Here is a 26,056-nt window from a genome sequence, read left to right on the forward strand (position 1 = left end):
TAATAAGTACATTTGGCCTCCTTTGCAGACTCTTTGCTAAATGTTTATCCTGAAGCTAATCATGAGGAATTAAGACAACATGGTAACAACTGGTAAATCTACAGGATTATGAGTGTCCATTGTATTTATTATTCTTTCAGTTTTTGTCTAAGTTTGAAATTGTTCAAATAAGAAGTTGGAGAAAATACGCTGACATATATTACAAACAAAAAGGTGGTCTGAGTTGAAATCAATTAATTTCTCCAAAAGCAAATAATCCTAGCCAAAGTTAAGGCAGAATTCTTCCTAAGTCTTCACAGACCGAAAGCCATGCCCTCTAAGTGACCGAGGGAGCCATCATTTTTGTCACAGATGAGCAGTATAGCTCTTTTTCCTATTTCTATGAGGTCAAGACCCCGAGAAGCAGAAAGATGGCTAAGTACAACTGACAAAGCACATCCACAGGCTCCAGAAATAAACTCAAGATCTGGCATCAAATTCTAAATTTTCTGAAAATTTAATTTCCATCTTTAAAAGAAAAAAAATGTAAAGCCTCATATACTTTCAATCTGAAAAAGAAAACTGCTGAAATTCTATTTGAAAAATTAAGTATGCTTTTATTCTTCAATAGTATTTAAGATATCATACAAAAGTGCAGGTTCTTAATTATTATAGATGAGGATACCAGAATAATTATTAAATCATGAGCTAAGTTTGTCCAATGACATATCACAGCATTTTTGGCTTTTGTTTTACTGAAAACAGCAGAAAATTTGGTTCCGATATACTTTTCATGTGTTAGAAAACACGTATTTATCCAATTGTGGATTCCAGTGATTATACATCATCTCTCCATTTTCCCAACATAATGTCCTTTTTCAGATCACCTTTTGCATTCCTAAACGTCTTCACTGAACAGAACAACACAATGCACCTGAGAGCACTGTGCTATACTTATATGTACCCCTGGAAGAAGGTAATTCCCACTGAAAGGACAAAACTAAGGACAAAAAGTGATATGCCCATTTTTCTTTAGAACATAATGTAGCAGTGAAAGGTGCAGTTAGTGAAAGAGCCATCCCACAGCGTGCTGAACAGAACTCAATTTTTTTGCCAAACACCCAACACTAACAGTGAAACCTGCAAACTCTTTTGCTCTCATGTATATTAAAATGCCTAAGACAGAATCAGGTCCAATTCCCTTAGGTATGTCTATGAAGTACCTTGAACTCAAAGATTCTGATTTCACAAGCAAAACTCTGGTAAGGAAAATAGTAAACAAATTCTTCAACGAAATCAAGCATTTGGAAGAAAATAGGCCCTTCTCAAAGTACGGCATCCAGGTAAGAAATGCAGAGGAATCTGCAACTGAATCTTACCAAAGAAGCTGAGTAATTCCCCACAGTAAGCACTGTAAACTGCAGAGTAAAAAACATTAGTAAACTCTTTAGCCCTGAGATATACCAGAAGAGTTATTAACCCACACTAATGAATGTTCCTAATACAAAGGCAAAAGCAAGCAAAGAAAGAAAAGGAAGTATAAAAATCAAAGGTTTTCAACCCCGAAGAGCTTTTCAAAAGTATATATACTTCTTGGGCTCTACCCCAGACTAGTCATATTTGAATTCCTAGGAGTCAGACCCTGACACAAAAGTAGTTTCAAAAGATTTCCACATGATTCCTAAGTGCAGTCAGGGATGGGGACGCTGGTATGCATACAAAAAAGGTAAAAGAGGAAGGCAAAAAGACTATTAGAAACGGAGAACTATTTATGATTACCAACTTCTATATTTAAATGCATTAGCTTTTCTATTTAAACTTTGCTTCTTAATTTCATAGTACCCTCTTCTGGTCAAGAGGGGTATCTGTTATTCCTGCAACTAACATGAAGAATCTCCCACAACTTTCTTTAGTTGAAAGACAATAAATTTAGACATGACTGATGAGTGAACCTTTCTTATGTCTGTATTTTCTCATAAATGGGTTAGCAAATATTGTGCTGGCAAAAACAGTTTTCGACTTTATTTCAATAGGGGTAAGAAATTTTTTATTTTAATTACTTGATTTATCTCAGGGTTTGTCAATATAAGCAGTAAGGACATTTTGAACCAGATTTTTCTTCTTTGTTGTAGGAAGCAACCTCAATATAGATAGTGTTATAATTTTATTAGCAACTAGTTTTTAAAAGACATGGAATGCTACTGCTTTAATTATGCTTTTTAATCACTTCATTCTAGTGTTTCTAACATTACATGACCATAAATCAATGTCCTCCGTATTGTTGGATATTTAGCAGCATCTCTGGACTCTCCACAAGACTGAGAAAACCAAAAATGTCAAAGTGCCAAATGTTCGGGGTATGTGTGTGTGTAGGGAGATCATCTTTAGTTGAAAACCACCAATTTAATATAATAAAGATATTTCTGAAAAACTGTGTATATCAAAATTTTGATAATCAAAATAAACTTTTAAATTACTGAGACTTCAGAACAGTTACTCAAAACAGAGTACAATTAATTTTGTTTTGGTGAAAGATGACCCACTAACATTCTAAAAAATCTTGTAATTTTTGTGTACCAGTTTCATACCTTATAAAAAGAACAACCGTGGTGAAAAATTTTAAAGAAATTATTGTATTGGTATATGTACGAATATTGTAATTATTAAAATTTAAGCATCTTTTGATATATAAAGCAAGAACAAGGAAAGACGAGTTTTACTTTTAACAGTGTTACCTGGTAACATATTAAATATATAGTAAAACATATCAAATATATGAAGAACCACAGTTTTATATACATCTGCTGGTTATTTTATTTAATTTTTTCACTTTAAAGACAAGACCAAAATCAAAACTTCTGAAGTTATAGTTTTCAACCTGAAAGAATTAAATAACTGTTGTAATTTAAAATAGCATCAATAAAGTTTTATGAGTATTAATGGATGATACTGAAATAGGATAAAGTATAAACATCTTATTCTGTTCTTAATTTGAAGTTGCCAGTGAAATCAATTACAAATATTTACTCAGAAAGATGCTACACTCAAAAACTGATAATGACTATTCAAAATTAAATTTATGGAACTTCTAGAAAATGGATTTAATTGGAACCTGCAGGCAGATTTATCATATTCATTCACAACGATTCTTTAAAGTCTTAGAAGGCCACTGTTTTCATATAAATTAGTTTTAAAACTATCCCCCTTTAGTGTTTTCAATTGTCATAACATGGTCATAAAACAAAGAACCAAATAATTTCAATCACTAATACAATTTAGACAAAAATTCTCATGTGTCAGTACTTTTAATGTTGTGTTCATCAAGTTATAGTAAGAAGACAACTATAAACAAGCTGCATTCACTCTATTCTTTTCCTTAACAGCACAAATGATTACAGTAAACCAAGTTTATATTCAACCATCAAGTGTGGTTCTCCCATTGTTTCACTTTGTGATGGATCTGAAAACAAACAAAAACAAACATTAAAAAGATTCTCAAAAAGTAATAAATTGAATGATTCTATTTATGAAAATCTAGGACAGGCAAAACTAATCTAAAGTGACAGAAAACAGATCAGTGATTGCCTGGGGACACAGTTAAGGGTTTGACTGCAAAAGGACCAAGGAAACTTTGTGGGGTAATGAAAATGTGTTATATCTTGATTGGGGTGTTTAGTTAGTATATACATTTGTCAAAACTCATAGAACTGTACTCTTAAGTGATCCTAATCTATTGTAAAACCTTTTCATCTGGACCATTCTGTGCTCTGTGGCATATACACATGTACATACATATACACACACACCAGAATTCTAGGATAAGAACACCTTAAAAGTCATCACTCCCTTGTTTTTATAGATGAGTCAGACAAAATTCTTATTTTAACCATAATACACATATAAGAGTTTTAGAAATTACTGCCAAATAGTAAGCTCCCTAAAGAAGAAAATCACCTCCCCCCTTTTTTTCACCCTCTATTCCCCATCATAGGGCTAGAAACAGAATAAAAACTCAATGAACTAAACTGTAAAATCAATTTGTAAAAATAACCATTCATACCATAATAGGTCAGTATAACCTAACATAACAGGTCAGTATAACCAATTTGGGTGTTTCCTTCTTAAGAGATTGGAGATTACTGTGTCACATCATTTCTGCAATTGATACTCTCAGCACTTGGATCACAACAAAGTAGCCTTAGCAACAAAAGATAATGCTGCAATTATTCATAATAGAGTAAAAGGCCATGCATATAATAGGCATTCAAAACATAAACTTAAAAAAAATGTTTTCATAAGAGTAAAAAAATGGGCAAAAACGTTTGCTGTATTAATGAAGTGAGAAAAAAGTAAGCATCTATCAATAGGGAAATGGCACATACAGTATATGCCAACTGTGAAAAAAAAAATTAAACACACAAAACATTGTCAAGTGTTTTCTGACTACATATTAATCTGCATGAAGATATACAGAAAAAAAGTCTGGAAGAACATATGCTAACTAAAAACAGCAGGTAACTAGAAAATGAGGGAGAGAAGGAGGACTGGTGGTGATCACAGGAGACTTGACTTTCACCTATAATGTTTTAAGCTTTTAAAATAAAGGATATACTCATTTATATAATTACAACTTTCTTTTAAAGTCTAATTTTTTAAGCCTTTGGTTATCTTCAATAAAATACATGTTTATTAAGTAATTCACTTGCACCAAAGACATGGTGCGAGCCAGGTTGTGAGGGTTCCACCTCTATGTCTCGGCTTCCGCCTCCTACAGTCAGGGAACTGGAGTAAATGAAGCCCCTTCGTGCATTAAGAAAAGCATATCAGAAGCCTGGCTCTGACTTTACCATTACCTTCCTCAGATTCTCCTCCCTTCCTTTTAACATGTACAGGGTTTTTTTTTTGTTTTTTTTTTTTTGGCCAAGCACTTCACTGAAGAGCAAGAAAAGAGCTCATCTCCAAACTTTAAACAATGTATATTTGAGAAATATAAAGAATTTTCACCATATTTTAACTGTCTTCATATAGTGCTTAGATTAACAACCTATTTCCTCATTATAAGACATATTTAAGATGGGGAAGACAACGAATGACAGGCAAGAAAAATATCAGGTAAGTGCTAGGTAGATGTTTAAGTAAGGGAGTGTGTGAGAGGGTGAACGGAGACCCTGAAGAAGTTACATTTAAGTTGAAATTTGCAGAGCAGGTATAGCTCACTGCCTGCTTCGCATGAACCCCGGACCTCCTAAAAAAAAAGTTGAAATCTAAAAAATGAGAGGAAGAGTAAGCAGAAGAAACAGCGAATGCAAGGCACCAAGGTGAGTCCCCTAAATACCCATACCCATATATTACATAGTCATAGTTCCTACGAGAGGGAGATTACCTGAAGTGCAGGGAGGTAAAAAAAAAAAAAAACAAAAAAAAAAACACCCAAGTACCTAATCAGGGATCTTTGCAGCTAATAGCTACCTTGGAGGGATGCAAGGAATGAGGGAGAAAAGATGCTCACAAGCTAGCCAGTGATCTTCTTCAACATGAATTACATAACACATCACTCCCCTGCTTAACACTATCCAATGGCTTTCCACTGTACTCTGAAGAAAACTCACAGCCGAGCCTGCAAGGCCCTAGCTCAATCTGTACCCTGCCTAGCTTTTCCACCTCATCTGAAGCTACCCTTCACTTTCCAAAAACCTTCCAACTATATGATCTTCTTTCTGGGAGACAATTTTTTACAAGTCTCACAATTCTGCATATCTCAGAAGAGGCACTGAGTATATGTTAAAACCAACATTGTCTCAGAATATAGTGTCTCCTCAGGAATACAGGACAGCCAGGTTTACTGCCTATTATAAAATATTCATTTGCCCTAAACTTGGGGTTCCCTCCTCTGTTGAAATACACTGTACCATCTAAGACTCTTTTTGCTGCCACATGAGAACCAGAACCCAGGGAATCAATGGAAATGCTGATACTCTAAGCCGCTGCTACTGAGAGTAATCATTTGCCCTTTGTCTCTAGGAGTCTTGTTTCCTGCCAGCTTCCATGAAACTATGGCAGGCTAACTTCATCTGAAACTCTTTAAGAGTTCTTGACGACATGCAAAGCTGCTCAAGGCCCTGAACATACTGCTTCTGCCCAAAATATTTTTCCCTCCACTTTTTGCTCAACTAATTCATATTATCTTTCAGCAATCAACTTGTGTGTTGACCCAGAGGTGCATCTTGTAACCCAAGAAGAAATTATAAATCTATTCTGTTTTTTTAAAGATTTATTTATTTCTCCCCCTTCCCTCCACTGTCTGCTCTCTGTGTCCATTTGCTGTGTGTTCTTCTGTGTCTGCTTGTATTCTCATTAGGCGGCTCTGGGAACCAATCCTGGGACCTCCAAAGAGGTAAGTATTCTCTTGCACCACCTCAGCTCCCTAGTCTGTTGCGTCTCTCCTCTTTGTCTCTTTTTGTTATATAATCTTGCTGCATCAGTTCTTCCTATAGGCCAGCCCTCCTGCACGGGGTAGCCCTCTTTGCATGGGGCAGGACTCCGCATGGGCTGCTTGCCACACAGGCCAGCTTGCCTTCAACAGGAGGCCCTGGGTATTGAACACTGGACCTCCTATATGGTAGATGGGAGCCCAATTAATTGCTAAGCCACATCTGCTTCCCATCCCTATTCTTTTAACTGCCAGAATTAATCATAATTTGCAATTATACATTTGAATTTAATCTGTTTAATGTTTATCTCCCTGCCTTAGAGTACAGGTTTGTTTTGCTGTCCACTGTATATTTAGAGCCTACTCTAGTGCCTGGCACATAATATAGCTTTGATTGACTGAATAAATGCTTAGTAAGTACTACTCCCCTTCTTTACATAGAATTAAGAAGCAGATTTAAAAATGAATGCACTGTTGTAGCAAATTAAAGGATATGAACATATAGACCTGAACTATCATTTTACTAATTTTAAATGAGGTTTAAGTTGAATAAAAGTTTAGGAATCCTAGGTTTTCTCAAAAAATTCCCTCAGGGAAACAGATGTGGCTCAACCAATTGGGCTCCCATCTTCCATACAGGAGGTCCAGATTTCAATGCCCAGGGTCTCGTAGTGAGCGCAAGCTGGCCCACACAGAGTACCGGCCCACGTGGGGGTGCAGCCCAGTGTGGGAAGACCGCCCTGCGCACAAGTGCCAGCCGATGAAGAGAGCTGGCACAGCAAGATGATGTAACAAGAGACACAGAGGAGAGAAAATAAGAAGACCAAGCACAACCAGGAAGCTGAGGTGGTGCGAGAGAGTGGTCGCCTCTCTCCCACTCCGGAGGGTCCCCAGATAGGTTCCTGGAGCCACCTGTGGAGAGTGCAAGCAGACACAGAGGAACGCAAGGCAAATGGACATGGAGGGCAGATAGTGGGGAGTGGGGGGAAAGGGGAGGGGGAAATGGAGGAGAAATAAATAAATCTTTAAAAAAAAAAAAAATTCCTTTGGATGATTCTCGAAGAGGCTAACTAGACTCCTACTGTGTCCATGGCATTTCCTTACTGGATATAAGCAGCCAAGCAAAACTGATATAATTTAATCCTATTGGGTTTTTCTGTTTCTCCTGAACTGCTGGGGCATAATGAACAGAGGCAGAATTGGACAGAATGTTATTTATCTTCCTTGGGACGAGAAAAAAAAATGAGGATGTTGCATATGTTGTTCTTTCTTTATAGTAATTTATCTCATATACAATTATTCAGGGAATTTTGTTAAAAATTACCAATTCTTTTTTCTTACTCACCACTTCTATAAGCAACAATTATATTGGGGGATGGGGTAGTATTTTTTAAAGAAAGCTTTTATTTTGTTGTTGTTGCTTTAAAAACTAGTTACATGTCACAAATGTTTTAAATACTGAAACTATCATTGTTAGCTACCATAAGGATATTGTATTAGACTCACCCATCAAACTTTCTGCTCATGAACATGAAATCAATGATTACTATTAGTTGACTGAAATGAACATAACTTCAGAATTTCATAATCTTCATTTTTAAAAATGGTGAAAGAACAACTATTACCACTAAATTATAGCTTATTGCAGTGAATACAAATAAAGTCAATAGGGTGTAAGGTCCATGAGCACAAGGATTTTGTCTGTTTGCTGCTATAGCCTTATACATATATATAAGGGCTCCCATATAAAATTCCTGAATGACACCTACCATTAAGAATATCTTCAAATCCAATAGTCTCATCATTACCCCTCAAAATATCCAGTGAAAGGTTTGAGCTTGGAAGAAACGGAAGCCGCTGAGCCTTTGGGAAAAGTTTAAAAGGGCAAGATTAGGGGGAAGGGAAACACAAAGGAGAAAAACAGAGAACATATAATCTAATTTCATGTTCTTCATTCTTTATTTGTAAAGTAAATAAAACTAAGTAAAATACTCATTCAACAAGTGAAAACACATACCAGGTCATATTCTAGACACAAAGTTTTAAAAAGTACCTTAAAAAAATTTATTCAGAATATGTAAACACTGATACTGTAGCTTTTGTTAAGACTTAATAACTCCCACCACACTCACACAGATTTGGGGGCTTTGACTCTGTCAGGCAAACCACTGCATATACAATAGGATGCCTCATGCCTAACAAACTTGGTATGAGCAAATTCCTAAAGAAATCCCCACTCAGTGAGATTATTTTATTTACTAAATGATTATATCATTTTCTGTTATTTTGTACTGTATGAAGTACAAATGTAAGTTAAGACCCTTTAAAAGAGCAGTGGTAATCAGAAACACAGATCAGTTACTTGTGGAACCTTAAAAACACAATGCCATTCGATCTAGTGTGATCTCCCAAAGAGTAATAGGTGGCTAAATGATACCAGTATTTTAAAATAACCACAAATTTACAACCCAAGCAGGCAGTTATGCTTAGAATCCATCACCCCTCCCCCAATGTGTCTAGACTAAGAATACTGAAACACAGAGTCAGAATTCTAGGCAAAGAAGTTTGGAATAAATGGGATTAAAAAACTAGACCCAAAATATGAGAATATGTAGTTGGAGTCTGAGCAAAAGAATAAAAAGAAAAGCTAACCATTTTGTTCCAAACATGTTACTTGATTTAATCTTCAGAATAATCCTACATGATTCTTACTGCTACATTTCACATTAAAAGCAAAAAATTATGAGGCTCAGAAAGCTAACGTACTGAAGTTCTTAAGACAGTAGATGGTAGAACCAAGAGTCAATTAAAGTTATTCTGACTTAAAGCCATACTCTTTTTGAGAGCTTTTTTCTTGGAGAAAAAGTCCTAAAAATAGCTTCCTGAAGGACTCAGCCAATGCAATTGCTGGAATTAACAAAATTCATTGAAAAAGGCACAACTTTGGCCAGGTGAGAGAAATAAATCCATACTAGTAGGAAAAGCAAAAAGACAGAGGAGAACATAAAGTCGGGATCACAATCAGTTTAGGAAGATATGGAGTATGGTGAAGAACAAGAAGTAAATTCACGAAGCGAGCCACACTAAGGAGTTGGATTTTATTTTGAAGACAAAGTGAAGACACTGCAAGACTTTTAAGAGGGGAGTAACATGATCATATCTGTGTTTTACAACGATTATTCTGGCTAGCTAGAGTGTGTACAATGAATTAGAGGGGCAGCAAGGCTGTTGCAGTAATCCAGATGAAGCATGGCAGTGGTCAAAACCAACGTAGTAACAACAGGGACAGAAGAATGAGAATAGTCACAAGAGAAGATCAGGTCATTGACCAGATGTTGGAAGGAAGGGATGAGTTAGTTTGTACTTGTACATGTGAATCTGAAGTGCCTACAAGTTAAGCAGCCTACAGTTCACAGAATTATAACTTGGGAGACATCAATGTATAAATAATCACTAAAGCCACAGGGATAGGAAATACTAGGGTAAGAGGACCTGGGATGGGGTTCTAACAAAAGTGGGATTTAAAGAACAGACAAGACAAAACATAAGGGAATTCCCCTGAAGTAGTATGCTGGGACAGGATCCAGAGTACAGGAGGGGGAAAGAGCTCTTACACCCTTGGAGACACATTTTCCAAGATCTTATTCATGAATGACAGGTATATTCAGCTATCCACAAAATTGCTTATTAGATTACCTCCACTAGGATGTATCCTAGAGGGATTTTAAATTTACTGTAGCCCCCTAGAAGGATCAGGAGAAAAATATGAAAATAGATGCAGGTAAATTTTCAAACAATGAGCCTATTATCTGAAGGAATTTTCCATCTAATGGCTTTTCTTCTCTATGAGGAAGGAATCGATTCATATCTTAAAAAGGCGGGAAGTAGAATAGGTTATAGGGGAGCAGAAAGAATAAGCTTTGAAATGGCTGTTATGAAAATAGAAGAGTCCTTTCAATTGATATCAGCACACATGTGGATGCATATGGAACTGAGATCCATAAACTTACCTGCTGCACTGCCTTGAATTCCATCTGTAATTTTAGGGGAGCAAACAGACCCTGAATATTTCTCAGTGTGGAAAAATTCATTTTATCTTGGTTGAGCTGGAACTACAAAAGACAACAATGTAACTTTAATTAATTAAATGTACACAACATTCTGCTTTCAAAACAGTTGTCTGTGATACATACACAATATAATACTTAGATGAACAATATTAATATCCTTAACAGAAATAAAAATGAAGTACTTTTACTAATTTCTGCTGATAAATTTTTAAACATTTATGCTTCTATTTTATTCAGTATGCAAATGTACTTCACCAGTAAAAAAAAATTATCCCTTAAAAACAGCCATGTGGGAACCAATAGAGGCTCAGTGGTTAAGCGCCAGCTTCCCACATACGAGGTCGCGGGTTCAACCCCTGGCCCAGGTACCTCAAAAAAAAAATTTTAGAAGTGGAACTACTGAGAAACTCATTTCATTTTTTAAAAAAAAATTTATGTGTACAAAACTAACATATTAAGGAATGTTTTTCACATTACAAAAGTATATTTACAAGGCACAATCATAATTTCAGTACTTTTAATTACAAGTACCGCAAAATTGGTAGAGCAAAGAACATGTCTAATTTGAGATGAAGAAAGTTATATATAGCAACACAGAAACAGGAAATTTCTAAGTATGAAAGTATTTATCTCAAAGGATTTCATAAAAGAACTAATCAGACCATTATACCATCCTGTTAATCAAACTATAATGTATAAACTACCAATATTTTTTAAATAATTGATCCAAGGGGGAAAAAAGCCCAGTCTTTGAAAAGTCTATCCAATTTGTGTTGGATACCTATCAGCATTTTTCCTCCTGAAACATATTTTTACTGATAATTACATCAAATTTCTATCACAATTTAGTATACAGCAGGCAAAATGAAAGGTAACTGACTGCTAGATTCCAAAATAAAGTTTCCCAAAATGCCTCTGAAGGATAGGGGATATGGTATGCAAACAAACCTCGAGAGTAAAGGTAATAATGATGTGATGTAATCTTATGTGATCACATTTTATTGCTCTATTCTCTCTAAGCAAGCATTTTTTCTAATAGTCATTGAAGAGATCATTTTAATCAAAAACCTACTGAGAGATTAGTGCACACTTGAGACATGACCTGGGGGCCATATATATGAAGTTTTAAGGTAAGAAGTCTACTAATAAGGCTTTTAATTACTTCAGCTTGACATAGCAAAATTTTGGCACAGGGTGCTTAGTGATAATCAACATTTTATTATGGATCCATGATCTGAAGTTCTAATTGAAAACTGAGTTATCCTAATGAAAAATATATTTTTATGTAAAAAAAAAAAATCAATTTATATACTGAGCATACCTTGTAATTATCAATCAATGTATACTTAATGATGAGCAACCATGTGCAAAATTAGACTGTGATGAAACAAAAGAAATAATCTACCCTATAAAAGATTATAATTTAGTTGGGAAGACATTATGTATAGACCAGTGTTTCTCAAATGATCTCTTGGGCCAGATAATTCTTTGCTGTGGGAAGCCATCCTGCACACCACTGGATGTCTAGCAGTACCCCTGGCCTCTGCCCAAGAGAAGCCAGTAGCAGCCTCTCTCCCCAAGTTGTGACAACTAAAGAGAACCACTGACTGAGAGAAGATAGTCATCTTCTATCACATTACTGAAGCTCCTAGTCGTAGCTACCACAGGCTGGCAATGTGCCAACTGCTTTATAGCAAGGGTTCTTAACAAGAGGTCTGTGAGCTTGAATTGAAATTTAAAAAAAAAAACATTATTCTTGTGGGGACATGTTGGTGCAGGTGTGATATATTTATTATATAATACAGAATAGTGTGGACTTAGTAAGGGGTCTGTGGTTTTCACCTAAATGGCAAAGGGGTCTGTGGAACAAAAATAAGAACACCTGCTTTATAAGCTTCACCTCATTCAATTTTCACAAGAGTTTCATGGGGATGGGTTCTTTTTTTTTTATAGATTTTTTATTTATTTCTCCTCCCCCATCCCCTCCCCACCCCATTGTCTGCTCTGTGTTCTTCTGTGTCCACTTGTATTCTTGTCAGCGGCACCGGGAATCTGTGTCTCTTTTGGTTGCATCATCTTGCTGCATCAGTTCTCCATGTGTGCGGCGCCATTCCTGGGCAGGCTACACTTCTTTCGTGCTGGGCGGCTCTCCTTACGGGGCGCACTCCTTGCACGTGGGGCTCCCCTACACGGTGGACACCCCTGCGTGGCACGGCACTCCTTGCACACATCAGGACTGTGCATGAGCCAGCTCATTACATGGGTCAGGAGGCCCTGCGTTTGAACCCTGGACCTCCCATGTGGCATGCGGACGCTCTATCCATTGAGCCAAATCTGCTTCCCGGGATGGGTTCTTAACCCCATTTTATAGATAAAGAAACTAAGAGAGATTAAACAATTTACCCAACTTTACTTAGCTAATAAAAGTATGGTGCCAAGAATTTAAACCTATGCTGTTCAACTACACAACCCATACTAAAAGACTAATAATAGACAATAAGTGCCACAGAATTTCAGAAAAGAAGACATTGTCTTTAACTGGCTAAATGGTTAAGGAAGAATACGTACAGGTAGTATTTGTAAGCTGAGTATCAGAGCTCTAGACTCTTTTTAGACTCTTTACCATCCTGGTCTAGACTCTTTTTAGACTCTTTACCATCCTGGTCAGTCTCAATTAGATTTGTCCAAGTTTCTCTTCACACATATTTGTCAACACTGAACCAATATTCCAAGACTAGTGGCCAGACCAATACAATGAAAAGTAAAATTCTATCTCCTTTGATTTGTGCCACATCTTATTATTAATAAAGTCAAAGATTACATTAGCAGCCAAGGTAATCTGCCCATTTATACTGAGCAGTCAATCAAATCTTCACATTTTAGGTAGTAATCCAAGCTCACAACATCTCAACATGCCTAATTCATTTTCTGAACATAAATGCAAAACTTTGCATTCATCTCTATGATTTTCATTAATTTTTGGCCTAGCATTTTGGTCAACCGTATCATCTGCAATGTACTTCACTCATTCGTCAAAATGAGCTTTTTTAAAAAACCAGCTTTTTTCCTTTCAAAACCCTGATTTACATTCTTTCTATAGTTTCCCTTAAGTATCTTGAAAACACTTAATGGGATAGATGTAGTAGAGGCCCAAGATACTCTACAAAATATTCCCTCTCTGAACAGACAATTCCTTAATCAACACTCTCTGAATACAGGTTTAACCACAAACAATTTACCCAACACTAAGGACTGCCACTCAGCCCATAATCCACTATCATATCCTCAGACTTAGCGTTTGTCAAATAATTTGATGCCTTGCTTCATCTATGTAGTAGCGTAGAAAAAGAGTGAACTAAGGTTAACCTGCTATGCGCTCACCCAGTTGCTGGTGACTACCACTTGGCTTACCAATGTCCACAGCCAGGTACTTAGTAACAGTTTGCTTAAAAACAGAGCTAGAAATCAACATTACTACAGCTGGTCTATGTTTTTTACTTAGTTCCCCTTTAGAAAAGTGGAATATATACTCTTCTTCAGGCCACAGGTACTTTTTACTTCCCCGGGTATTTCTCAAAAATGACCAACTATGGTTTCATAATCACACTCACATATTTTTAAATCTATATCTAGGATGTCAACTTCTGAGCCCGAAACCTGAGCATAAAGCAACTAGGAGCTCTTATATTTTCTCATCTAATTTGACCTTCACTGTCATTATTATCTGAACTTATAGAAAGATCTTTACCCTTGCTAAAGAGGAAGGGAGGAAAAAGTGGAATAAGTCAGCTTTCTATTAACCAGATAACATTGCACCATCTTCCTCAGAGAGATACCTCTTTCTCCTTCTTGCTTTAAATGTATAGCCCTTTATGTTATCTTTAAAACATCTGCATATGCTACACCCTTTTTTGGGCATGACCTTTCCCTACCTATTTACCTGGTGAGCACTGCTCTAAAACTGTTCAAATGTCCCCTGCTCTGTAAAGCCTCCCACCTACCCCAACCACAGATGGCTGCTCCATCCTTGGTCTTCCAGTAGTGCTTGTCTACACACTGCTTGTCTCCTCCAATAAATTTTAAGCTCCTTAAGGAAAGGGAGCATTCCACAGGTGTCATATGTACCTGTGTACCCACTGTGCCCAGCAAGTGGACTTCCCCAGCAAGTGGACTGTCCCTCAGTAACTTGGGATGCAAGGCTTGAAAAGCAGTCTAGCCTAGACATGTGGACTTGGGAGGTCAACCTCAAAATAACAGGGAGAAGATGATAAAAGAAAATGGGATTATCAAATGAGAAAATACTGAAAGTAATGGAGAAAGGTGGAGTGATCTTTAGCGTGCTCATAAAATAGACAGCGAAAGAATCTGTGGAAAGGGAGCTTTAGTGAAGTACAATTCAAACACCTATCCTCCAAGGGTATTAGAAATAAGGTCTCATATTCTTCATGGTCAAATTGTCAGCACCAGAATTATTTTAACAAAACGAAGCCACAAAGTTTTACAAATATTGTTTCTGTATTAGAATATGAAAGTAAGGTTACAGGAATTTAATAGCATACTTACATTCTTTTCTGATAATTCAAGAGGATGACTGGGCAAAAGTTCATTTTTCACACATGGAAAACTGAAAACAAACATTTAAAATGGAGATACTTAATACCCAGAGCTCAAGATTTTATCTATCAATGCTGTGATTATAATGGATTAGCATGAGGTGGTTTTTTTTGGGGGGGATGATGAAACTGTCCTATATCCTTGTTGTAGAGGTGGTTGCAGGAACCTATACATGTACTAAAATTCACAGAATCATACACCCAAAGAAAAAAGTCAAATTTCCCAGACTATAATTGTTTTAACAAATACTATTCAATATATTACTGATGCGATGCTTCTTGTACTATATAAGATATCTTAAGCCTCTTCTCTCCAGGTCTAATGTGTATTTAATATATCTTTCTTAAACACATGTTGAGTAAATGTGTTTAGCACTTATAGAACACCAACTATGTACTAAGTGCTATTTAGGTACACTAGATCCATGTCACTGGTTTAACACTATTACATCTAAAACTAACTAGCTTTGTCTGAACCAGGATTTGAGATGAAAGAAACCTTAGAAATTCTGCAACAATCATTTATTAAATATTGCTCTTGTAAAGAACACTATTCTAGACACAGAACTTGAAAATGATCCTGCTCATAGCAATCTTATGGTACAGCCAAGAAAAAGAAAAGAAAAAGGAGCATTTCAAGGGGGGAAAATCATCAGGACTTCATTACTGGCTGGCCTCTGAATTTGACTGTACAACAGATCAAATTATACTGCCAATTCCAAAAGCTATATACTGTACCTCTTCCACTATAAAATGGAATGTCTATAAAGAGGTATTATGACTGTCACCGGACAGCAACATCTGAATGCCCTTTTAGTATAATAAGAACAAACACCTTAAAATTAGAGGCAAAACTCAAAAATTCAAAACAAAGTATATATAAGAAGAAAGGTTAGTATCTCTTTTTATTAAGTCACAAAGCAGCCTGCCAAGGAAAAGGACTAGTACCATATACTGAGACCCAAATATGCAGGAACATATTGTGCTGAAGCCACAAAGAAAAACAGTAATAGCAGCTAGCAGTTCAGAGTGCTTACTAATGCCAGGTACTGTTCTAAGTATTTTTCATGTATTAACTCATTTTTTCCTCAAAACGAGATGTACACTATCCTTAGTCCCATTTTATAGATGAAGATGCAGAGGCATAGAGCATACATATACCCAGTAAGGCATTAATTCATCTAGTAAGCAACAGAGCCAGGATTCTCTGTTTTAAATGATCACGCTCTTGAGTGCTATGCTGCAAGTTAGTAAGAGAAGGAGGCAAGTGCTCTCCACGTTATGAGTTACAAAAAGAACCCTGCCAAATCATGCTACCATGTACCATCTCCTAAGATGACTGCCCCTATCTTGGCTGAGGACCCACGACTATTAAGATGCTTCTTTCGCTATAAATCTAAGCCTTTTCCCCACCAGCCTCACCCCAGGTCCAAAGAATATTACTTAATATCTCTCAAATTAAATATATATTTAGGGCATATCAACACTGTTAAAAAACATTGTGAAAAATAATTCACAGAAACATTTATTAAAACAAAGTCGATGTCACAACTCCCCTATTTACCCTTTCCGAAGAAGATCTTGACTTTCAAAAGGGCCACTTGCTGAAAGTTCAGTAACTGGAATGCTGTCCTTTAGCTGAGATCCAAGTCCTCTGGTATTCTACAACACAAAAAAAACACCATTAAACCATTCACACACTAACAACACACAAACATATAACCAATACCCATGTAATAAAAACTATTTAAACACTGGAGAGAAAGAGAAAAAGAAAAAAAGGAGAGAAAAATCCTCACAGAGTTCAACTTTAATATATAGAAGTCATGGTGGATCAGGAAAAAAATCTGGTCTGCAATCTAGTGGACTACACTAACCTACTATGTGACTGCAAGCAATTCCAATAGCCTCTCTGGGCCTGTTTATTTAGCAGTACCAGGTAGCTGAACACCTTCAGGTCTAGAACCGTTGGAATGTACCTTTCCAAAAGAATCTCCTATTACTTTCTGATTTGAACATTCTCCTCCTGCCAGACCACTTTATAGTAAAATGGCAGAAAACAAGTGGAATTCTAATTTTTGGGTTCTAATGTTATCACTGTTATTCCAAATTCCTTCTGTAAAATATCCGAGTTAGAATGGCAGTTTCTACTAAAATAGTAGAGGAAATAAACAAACCTATGAAAATCTAAGTACCATTAGTCCCGTTGAGACGTCTTTAAAATGATTAGCACTATTTACCAAGAGAAGTTTTCTAGATTTGTATGGCCTACCAGTACCGATTGCAGGCAGTGGTAATTCAGGAGTCTTACCCCAAAGTCACAATTTTTAAGTTCCTCAGTTTCTCCTTTTAGTTTTCCGTTTAAAAAGGAGAGAGGCACTAACTACACTGACAAACGGAGGGAAGCAATTGTTTAGTTTTTCTCAACACCAAGAACACCGTGTACAGCATCCAACAAGCCCTGGCAGATGCAGAGAAAGACTTTAGTTATATAAATGCGGCCTGTAGTTGCGGGGCTGTTTATCAAGGCAGTTCCGAAACGCTCACTCACACGGAAGCCCCCTGCCTTCCCTGCCGGCTGCTCGGCAGGGCGGGGGACCAAACCTGAGGGAAGGGTCTGAGGTCTCCGGGCTCCCAGAGGCTACCAACTCAGGGAAAGGGGGGTCGGCGACACCACCTCGCAGATGGTTGCACGTTTGATTTTGTCCTTTCCAGCTCCGCGCCGCCCACGGGGAAGGGGTCGGAGCCTATTGAGGGAACTGAAGATAGGCGGGCAAGACTGAGCGGGGGGATGGGAATGGAGTCGAACCTCCGCTCCCAGCACCAGGGCCGGGGCCCGCCGAGGCCTACCCCCAAGCCGTGACTCGGCACATCATGGCGCCCAAGGCCGGCCCCATCCCCGCCGTCAGGCACGGACAAGGAGGCGGTCGTGGGTCCCTACTGGACCCCGGCCCCACGCCGACGGGAACCCAGGCGGCCGCGGGCTCACTCACCATCTTCAGTCCGCTGTCCGCAGTACCTCTCAGCCCCGTTACCGTCAGCGGCCCGCTGCTCACTTCCGTTTCCGGGCCCGCCCCCCATATCCGCCGGAAGTGCGTCCTTCCGGGCGAGGTAGGAAGAAGGGCGCGGGCGCCGGGAGGGAACTGCACGAGGCCGGCGCTCCCACGCCTGTGGTCCCCAGGGACCCGGGCCAAGGGCTCTGGGAAGCTGCGGGCTGGGAGGAGGGCGGGTTGGGACGAAACGTGCCGGAGCGGAGGGAAGATGCGGCCTTCAGCTCTGCTGGTAAAGAACATCTACCGTGGGTACAGCGTTGTAGACGTGTAGATTATCATCTTATTTAATACAAAGCCGGCTAGGGGAAATGCTACAATTTCCACTTTGCATAAAGGCAGAAGTGCAGGGGGATCTCCAGGGTGAGAAGTGACAAACCAGCAAATATTTAAATGTGATAATTACCTACATTTGGGGCTCTTACTACAGGCCTAGCACAGTTCTAACTGCTTTACCTGAATTATCTGATAAAATCTTTTCAATATCCTTATGAAGTGGATACTACTATTACCCCTATTTTACGGGCGAGGAAACCAACACCTAAAGGGGTTAAATAAATATGTTCAAGGACTCAACCTGAGTATATGATCCATGGTCGTAATTACTACACTATATTGTTTCCCAAATGTAGTGTGATAACACCTTCTTGTGCCCGGTCAGCGTAGAATGGAGATGACTTAAGGAATACTTACTCTTAAGCATAAGAGCAAACAAACTAATTTGGGGTAGGAGGGTATCTGAAAGAACATTACTGGCAAATCAGCTTGTGCAAAAACTCTGAGGTGGGAAAGAGAGTAAGGTGGAAAGTGATGTGAGATGAGGTTCCAGTACATGGAGTCAACTTTATTATGAAGGCCACTGTGGGCCAGTTTAAGGATGAGGCTTTATCCTAAAAGCTCCTGAAGGATTTTAAAGATGTATATCCTGTTTGGGTCCTATTCCTACACCTCAGACTTACCAACTGAGTTTTCTTCTCATTTAACCCTTGGTGCCCTCTAAAAACTTGGAATTGTATTTACCCTTTGGCTCTTTTTGCTCCTGGCCACCAAGAGCCCAATCCTTTGCTTGAGCTCAGGCCCTGGGTATCCAGTCACCAGCTGGCTTGGTTAGACCCCTCTGGATATACAGCACAGTGCCTCACGGGCTTTAGGCACTCAGAAAGGGCTTTAAGTCTAATATAGAGAGTAGCTTTTTAGAACTTGGAATCAGGTAAAGAGGAATGGAGGAGGAAAATGTCTCAGAGCCAAGGAAGATCTAATCAAGATAAAGGAATGACCAATGATGTCAAGTATTAAAGTAGAGATTATGGGAAAATCTGTGGCATTAGGCAAATGGCATGTCATTCATACAATATTTTGGTGAACAATTTAAGGAAAACGGTGGGAGCAGAAACCAAATTGCTAGGAAGTGAAGAATCAATGAAAAATTAAATGGAGGCAGCTGAGTTGTTCTAAAGAAGTTGATCTCAAAAAAACAAACAGGATTTGGGTTTGAATGTATAGAGAGTTGGGCTATGTTCTTGTCCGTGTTTTGGCGTGTGTGTGTGTGTGTGTGTGTGTGTGTGTTGGGAGAGATCAATGTTTGTAGGCAGATGGGAAAGAGTCAGTTGAGGGAGTAAAAGGGAAGATGCCAGAAAGTGAAGGCATGATTGAGGTGATGATTTCTCAGCTGCCCCACTGGGTGTGAGGGGGACCAAGGGGAGGGTAGAGGGTTAGCTGTGGGAGAGGCCCTCAGAGAAAGGGAGATATGAGGCAGGTGACTGAGTGATGATTCCAATGATCAAGAAGTAACAGTGAGGAGCAAGGGGGATTTTGAGGCTTTTCTTGCCTTGTGAATCAGGGGGAGTGGGAGAAAGAGTAGACTCCATGGGATAAACTTTTGAGGCAAGTAGCATCATGAGAAAGTTAGGTTGCAATTATGTGGAAAGAGAACTTGTAGGGAAATGAAAAAAATGCTGGGAGGTCTAGTGGCAATAGACTAGTTGCAGGTCATTAATTGCAATAGATTGGAAACGTCCAGTTGCATGTTCCAAAGGGCACAGTGGAAGGGCTTGGTGAAGGGAAAGACAGAAGTGAGTAGTGGCTTCAGGGGTTAACTGGATAACAAGGAGTACATGTGGTGAAGCTGCATAATCAAAGCAAATGCTAAGTAGTAATTTGGCTATTTAAACAAGAGTGAAACTGCAGCAGAGGGAGTCAGGTCTGAGTCACTTTGGACTGGCCTTGGCTCCTTACCTCTGCAGACATAATAAGTGTGAGTTTGCCTAACTTTTGTGTTGAAGTTTTCTTCATGCCATCTCTGGTTATCCATAAAGGCCTTGCTTTGAGGCCTAACACTTGCCTGGTTCCAATTCTCCCCTTCTCCCCAGGGCTAGACTCAATAAAAACCAGCATGCCACCACAACATCTATAATTCTGACATCCACAAACTTGAAGAACCACAGATGTATGTGATGAGACAAAAAGCATGAATGTAGGAATGTGCCCGGCCTTTCCCACTCCCTGCCAGCTACAGATCTGACCAGGTCTGCTTAGTCTTTTTCTTCCCCAGTCTCTCAGGACAGTTTTTCTCAGCTAGATGGATTCTTTGGAGCTTTGAAAGCAAAATCAGGATTTAGGAGAGAACTGGACTGGTGGCAATGGTTTTCACCTAGAGTTTGGGATCCCGGAAGTGTGAGCTCTCCATTGTCTGAGGGAATTAGAAGGGAGGAGAAAATAATTAGTATATGTGGCAGTTTGAGATTATTTATGAATCCCCAAAAGAGAAAGATTAAGTTTGTTAAACTGTTCTTTTGGGTTTGATACCCTTTGATCATATTAAATTCAAAGGATTTGAATTTACTTGATAAAATCAATTTAGGTCTTTGATTCGACCTTGTCAGTGGGGCATGATTCAGGTTGACTCCACAACCCTTGGTGGTGCTGATATAAATGTACATTCACTCAAGAAGACACATGAGAAAGGGAGAGAACTTTGCCACGTGACAGGAAGAAGTCTGAACCAACTGAGCCCTGTGGGAGAGATGAGCCCTTCCCCTGAGAGGCGCAGCTGGTATAGGAAGTCCTGAGAGACAAGTCCCACCCAGTGGAGAGACTAGGGAAAGGAGAGACCGGGCAGAGATCAGCAGCCATCTTGCTTCAACACTTGGCAAGTGGCTGGTGAAAAAACAACCTTGACTGTTTATGGCCTTGTTACTGTAAGCTTTTACCCCAAATAATATCCTTTATAAAATTCAACAGATTTCTGGTACTTTGCATCAGAACACATTTGAGTGAATAATACAGTATACAACATTTTTAGAAAGTATTCACTTCAAGGTACCAGTTAAAATGTTGTTTGGTGGTGTTAAAGTTCAGAAAATGTGGGTGACGGGAGTTCACGTGAGTGGGTGATCAGAATTCATAAGCGGCAAGTGGACTTGGCCCAGGGGTTAGGGCGTCCGTCTACCACATGGGAGGTCCACAGTTCAAACCCCGGGCCTCCTTGACCCGTGTGGAGCTGGCCCATGTGCAGAGCTGGTGTGTGCAAAGAGTGCCCTGCCACGCAGGGGTGTCCCCCACATAGGGGAGCCCCATGCGCAAGGAGTGTACCCCGTAAGGAGAGCTGCCCAGCGTGAAAGAAAGTGCAGCCTGCCCAAGAATGGCACCGCATACACAGAGAGCTGACACAACAAGATGACGCAACCAAAAGAAACACAGATTCCTGGTGCCGCTGATAAAGATAGAAGTGGTCACAGAAGAACACACAGCGAATGAACACAGAGCAGACAATGGGAGAGGGGAGAGATAAATAAAAAAATCTTAAAAAAAAAAAAGGAATTCATAAGAAAACTTAAATTTCAGAGGATCTGAAAGAGATCTATAGATTAGAAAGAATATATCTAAACTATTCTTTAAATAATCTAAATTCATATAGTGTTGGGAAAAGTTCCATGTGCTTAATTTAAGATAAATCATATTTACACATCCTTCTTTGCAAGTCCCTTCATAAGTGTTAAGGGATGGAGAAATACTTGATATCAAGTTTATTTGACAGATCCTTTTTTTTTTTAACCCCAAGACATGAGTGTTTCATATTTCTTCTGAAATACTTTCAGATAGAGCTGCTTTTAAAAGAGTGTCCTCTGATTATGAAAAGCTGGATTTTGAGAATAAGCAATGCAGTCGACTATTTTGAATCCAGGTGTTTTGTTTTATTATTTTCCATCTGCATTGCATCAGAGGTTAGCATTCCATTTTCCATGCTTTAGTAGTCTACTTCAGGTCTGTCGGTTTTTAAAAAGTGGTTTATATTTTTAATGTACAGAGCCTTTATCCATTTGCCTGTGGAGCATAAAGTTTGTAGATTATATGCAATGCACTTTAAAGTCTAGACCTGTTTCCTTCTACTGTAGCCTCCCTTCATTTGCCAGCCCGCGTGTAGGAGCATACAGCCATTTTAATATTGGCCTAAGAAAAATTCAGTTCAGAAGGCATATATGTTCATATGGTGCAAAACATCATGCAGTACATTGCAAAGTCCAATATGATATCCATGATTTTTTAAAAAACATTTATTTATCTTCCACCCTTCCCTCCCTCCCAAGCTGCTGTTTTTGCTGTCTGTGTTGTCTTCTCATTTTCTCTCCTCTAGGATTCAACGGGATTTGATCCTGGAGACCTCTGCTGTGGAGACAGGTTCCCTGTCACTTGCACCACTTCAGTTTCCCAGTCTCTGCTGCACTTCACCTTGACTCTCCCCTTGTCTCTCCTTTGATGGGTCAGCATTTTACTGTATGATTCACTTGCACAGGCACTGGCTCAACACCCAGGCACTTGCATGGGCACTGGCTCACCACGCGGGCATTCACAAGGGCACTGACTCACCGCGCAGACACTAGCTTGCCACATGGGCATGCTTTATCTTCTTTTTCACCAGGAGGTCCCAGGGATCGAACCCGGGTCCTCCCACATGGTAGGCGGAAGCCCTATCACTTGAGCCACATCCACTTCCCTCCATGATGTTTTTTCACTCCTTCTGTTTTTGGTTACTAGTGTCATTATTCTCCATTGGCATGAATAATTACAAGTCGAAGTTTTTGTATTTTTAAAAAGACTTCCGTTCCCTGAAGACTTTGACTTGAGAATTTGCCTATATTCAAAGCTCTCTAGAATGTTAATTGAAGCAGTTTTTATTAATCTTAGTTAGAATCACAGCTAAGACATTCTGATTGTACAATTGATTTATTTTTCTTCTTTTGTTTTCCCTTTTAGAAGCAATACATAATCATAGAAATTTAGAAAGCACCAATTAACACAAAGAAGGAATTACAGATCAATTGTAGTCCCTCACTCAGAGTTAACCAATTCACCTTATTTGTGGATATCTTCTCAGTCATTCTTCTATGTGACAGAATGTCTTTATCATTTTTAAAGAGACTTAATTTTTTTTTACGTGAGTTGGGAAGTTACTGCTTGGCTTTTTTTCATGACCACATTATTATTTAAGAAAATATGTCTTTCTGAAGCCTTAGAAAAACACCCTTCCTTTACTTCATCAGGAATGGTGAATTACACGTAGGCTATTTACTAACTTTTTTCTGTCAGCATGGTTGGTTGCCAAATGGCTGTTCTGAATAATTTTTGAGGCTATGTGTTTTTGATACTTTGCCAGGGAAATCATAACTCTTAAAAAGCTCCCTAACCCTAGCCATACAATTGGATTTATAGATAGCTATTATGTTCCATGTTTTGTTGTTTTCTCACTGTTTCAGTACCTGGGATTGGTGCCAAAGGCTATTCAACTTCACTCCATTTATTAAATTGGAGTGTACAGCTACATTTATACAATAGACCTTAGAAGAAGAAAAAAGACCTTATTTGTTTATCATTCTAGCTAGTTATCTTTACATCAGTGAGAATGAGCTGTGTTATTTCTAAAATACCTCAGTGAATTCGCCTGATTGAGAAATGAGGTATCATGATTAATGGAATTACTTGACACCTGAATGGCAAGAAGGGCTCCTTGCCTTATTCCAGTAAGGCATACCACTGCAAAAGATGTTTTGTCCCTAAAATTCAAATCTATTACTTCCCCCCTTAAAGCCCCTCAATGGGGGCCCTGCAGGATTAACTCCAGACTCTTTAGAATGGCAAACAGGCCTTCTGAGATCTGATTGCCGGCCTCATTCCCAGTTCCTTTACTACAGTCCTAGGAAATTGCTTGGAAGTCTCTGAAAATGTCATTGTGCCTCATGCGCCTATACTTTTTTTCTTTTTAAAGATTGATTGATTGATTTTATTCCCCCCCCCCCCCCCCCCCCCGTTATCTGTTCTCTGTGTCCATTTGCTGCGTCTTGTTTCTTTGTCCGCTTCAGGGCACGGGAAGTGTGTGCAGCGCCATTCCTGGGCAGGCTGCACTTTCTTTCGCGCTGGGCAGCTCTCCTTATGGGGCGCATTCCTTGTGCGTGGGGCTCCCCTACACGGGGACACCCCTGCGTGGCAGGGCACTCCTTGCACACATCAGCACTGCGCATGGGCCAGCTCCACACGGGTCAAGGAGGCCCGGGGTTTGAACCACGGACCTCCCTTGTGGTAGATGGACGCCCTAACCACTGGGCCAAGTCCATTTCCCCATGCCCCTATACTTTTATTCCTGCTGTCACCTGTTTCTGGAGTGTTCCACCATCTCAGGTCAGGTTTCACTTCTTGACTTTCTCTACCGCCCTGCCTTCCCCCTTTCCAGGAACTGTAGACCTTTTGTGGCTCTGCCTATCATAATTGTTATCACAACATCTACAAGGCATTGTTTTTTACTCCATTCACCATCTTTGAGGAGCTGACCATGCTTAGTAGTTCTCAGCTTTCCTTAGGCTATAGCAACAGCGTTTCTGCTAGCCTGCCTCTCTCCATTCTTCCTCACAGGCTCCCTAATTCATTCCTTACATCACCTCCAGAGGATGGAGGCTCTGGCACTGCCTCTAGGTTTTGGAGTTCTGGTGGCCCAGGCTGAAATGAGTTCCAGGGCACAAGTAGCACTGGGTTTCTAAACACCTTGACAGTCTTGACCCTGACCACAGAGTGGAAGATTTCAGAAAAGGGAATTGGGGAAGGAATGAGAGGAAGTAGAGAAAGTAGAATCTCTGAGAACCAGGTGAAGGATCCTGTGTAGACAACCATGCAAGTGATAAACCCAAAAATGTACAGTTCTTATAAATAGTGCTACTGTGAATATTTTTATACATGTCACTTGGTGTGGAGATGCAGGAGTTTCTATACTAGGAGTGGGATTACCAATTACCACGTTGTAGAATGTACACATAACTTGCCACTGGTTGAAGCAATTTGTACTCCCAAGTAATAGTTTCCTTTTCTCTGTATTCTTGCCAATACTCGAGCTTACTCAACTTTCACATTTCGTCAGTTCTGTTGGGAACATAATGGTATCTTATTATGGTTTTACTTTTTCATTTTCATCTTTACTATTGAAATTGAGTATATTTTCACATTGTTGGCTAATTCACATTTTTGTTTCTATGAAATGCCTTTTCTTATCTTTTGCTCATGTTTCGTTTAGTTTGTCTCTTTCTAACTGATCTGTAGGCCAGTTATAGGTGTTCAAATATATTCCCTCAGTTTGCAACTTTTCATTTTCTTTATGATGTCTTTTGATAAAGTAACCTTCTTAAGTGCAATCAGATTTATCAGTATTTTTCTTCTGAACTTTCTTTCAAAGGCTTACCTTTCACATTTATCTCCCTAATGTAACTACAATTGTATACATACACACACACACACACTTATGGAGTTGGTAAGGTAGGTATCCAATTCCTTTTATTTTCCCTATATGGATTGTTCCATCTCTGTTTATATTAAGAAATCCATCATTTCCCCCACTGACCAGCAATGCCAGGTTTATCAAACATGTTCCTGGGT

At 39.0% G+C, this 26,056-nt stretch overlaps 1 protein-coding gene across 1 annotated transcript; it reads right to left on the reverse strand.

Annotated features, from left to right (window-relative positions):
* Positions 1-575: 575 nt before the first annotated feature.
* Positions 576-21,951, reverse strand: POMP (proteasome maturation protein). The gene is made up of 6 exons (XM_071208171.1): positions 18,086-21,951; positions 16,657-16,754; positions 15,043-15,103; positions 10,420-10,521; positions 8,179-8,272; positions 576-3,439 (listed from the first exon to the last, which is right to left on the reverse strand). Exons 1-6 carry the CDS (start codon positions 18,383-18,385, stop codon positions 3,372-3,374), a joined length of 723 nt encoding a protein of 240 aa, XP_071064272.1. The 5' UTR covers positions 18,386-21,951; the 3' UTR covers positions 576-3,371.
* Between the last annotated feature and the right edge of the window lie 4,105 nt (positions 21,952-26,056).

Source organism: Dasypus novemcinctus, chromosome 15, assembly GCF_030445035.2.
Source record: "Dasypus novemcinctus isolate mDasNov1 chromosome 15, mDasNov1.1.hap2, whole genome shotgun sequence".
NCBI classification, from domain to species: Eukaryota; Metazoa; Chordata; class Mammalia; order Cingulata; family Dasypodidae; genus Dasypus; species Dasypus novemcinctus.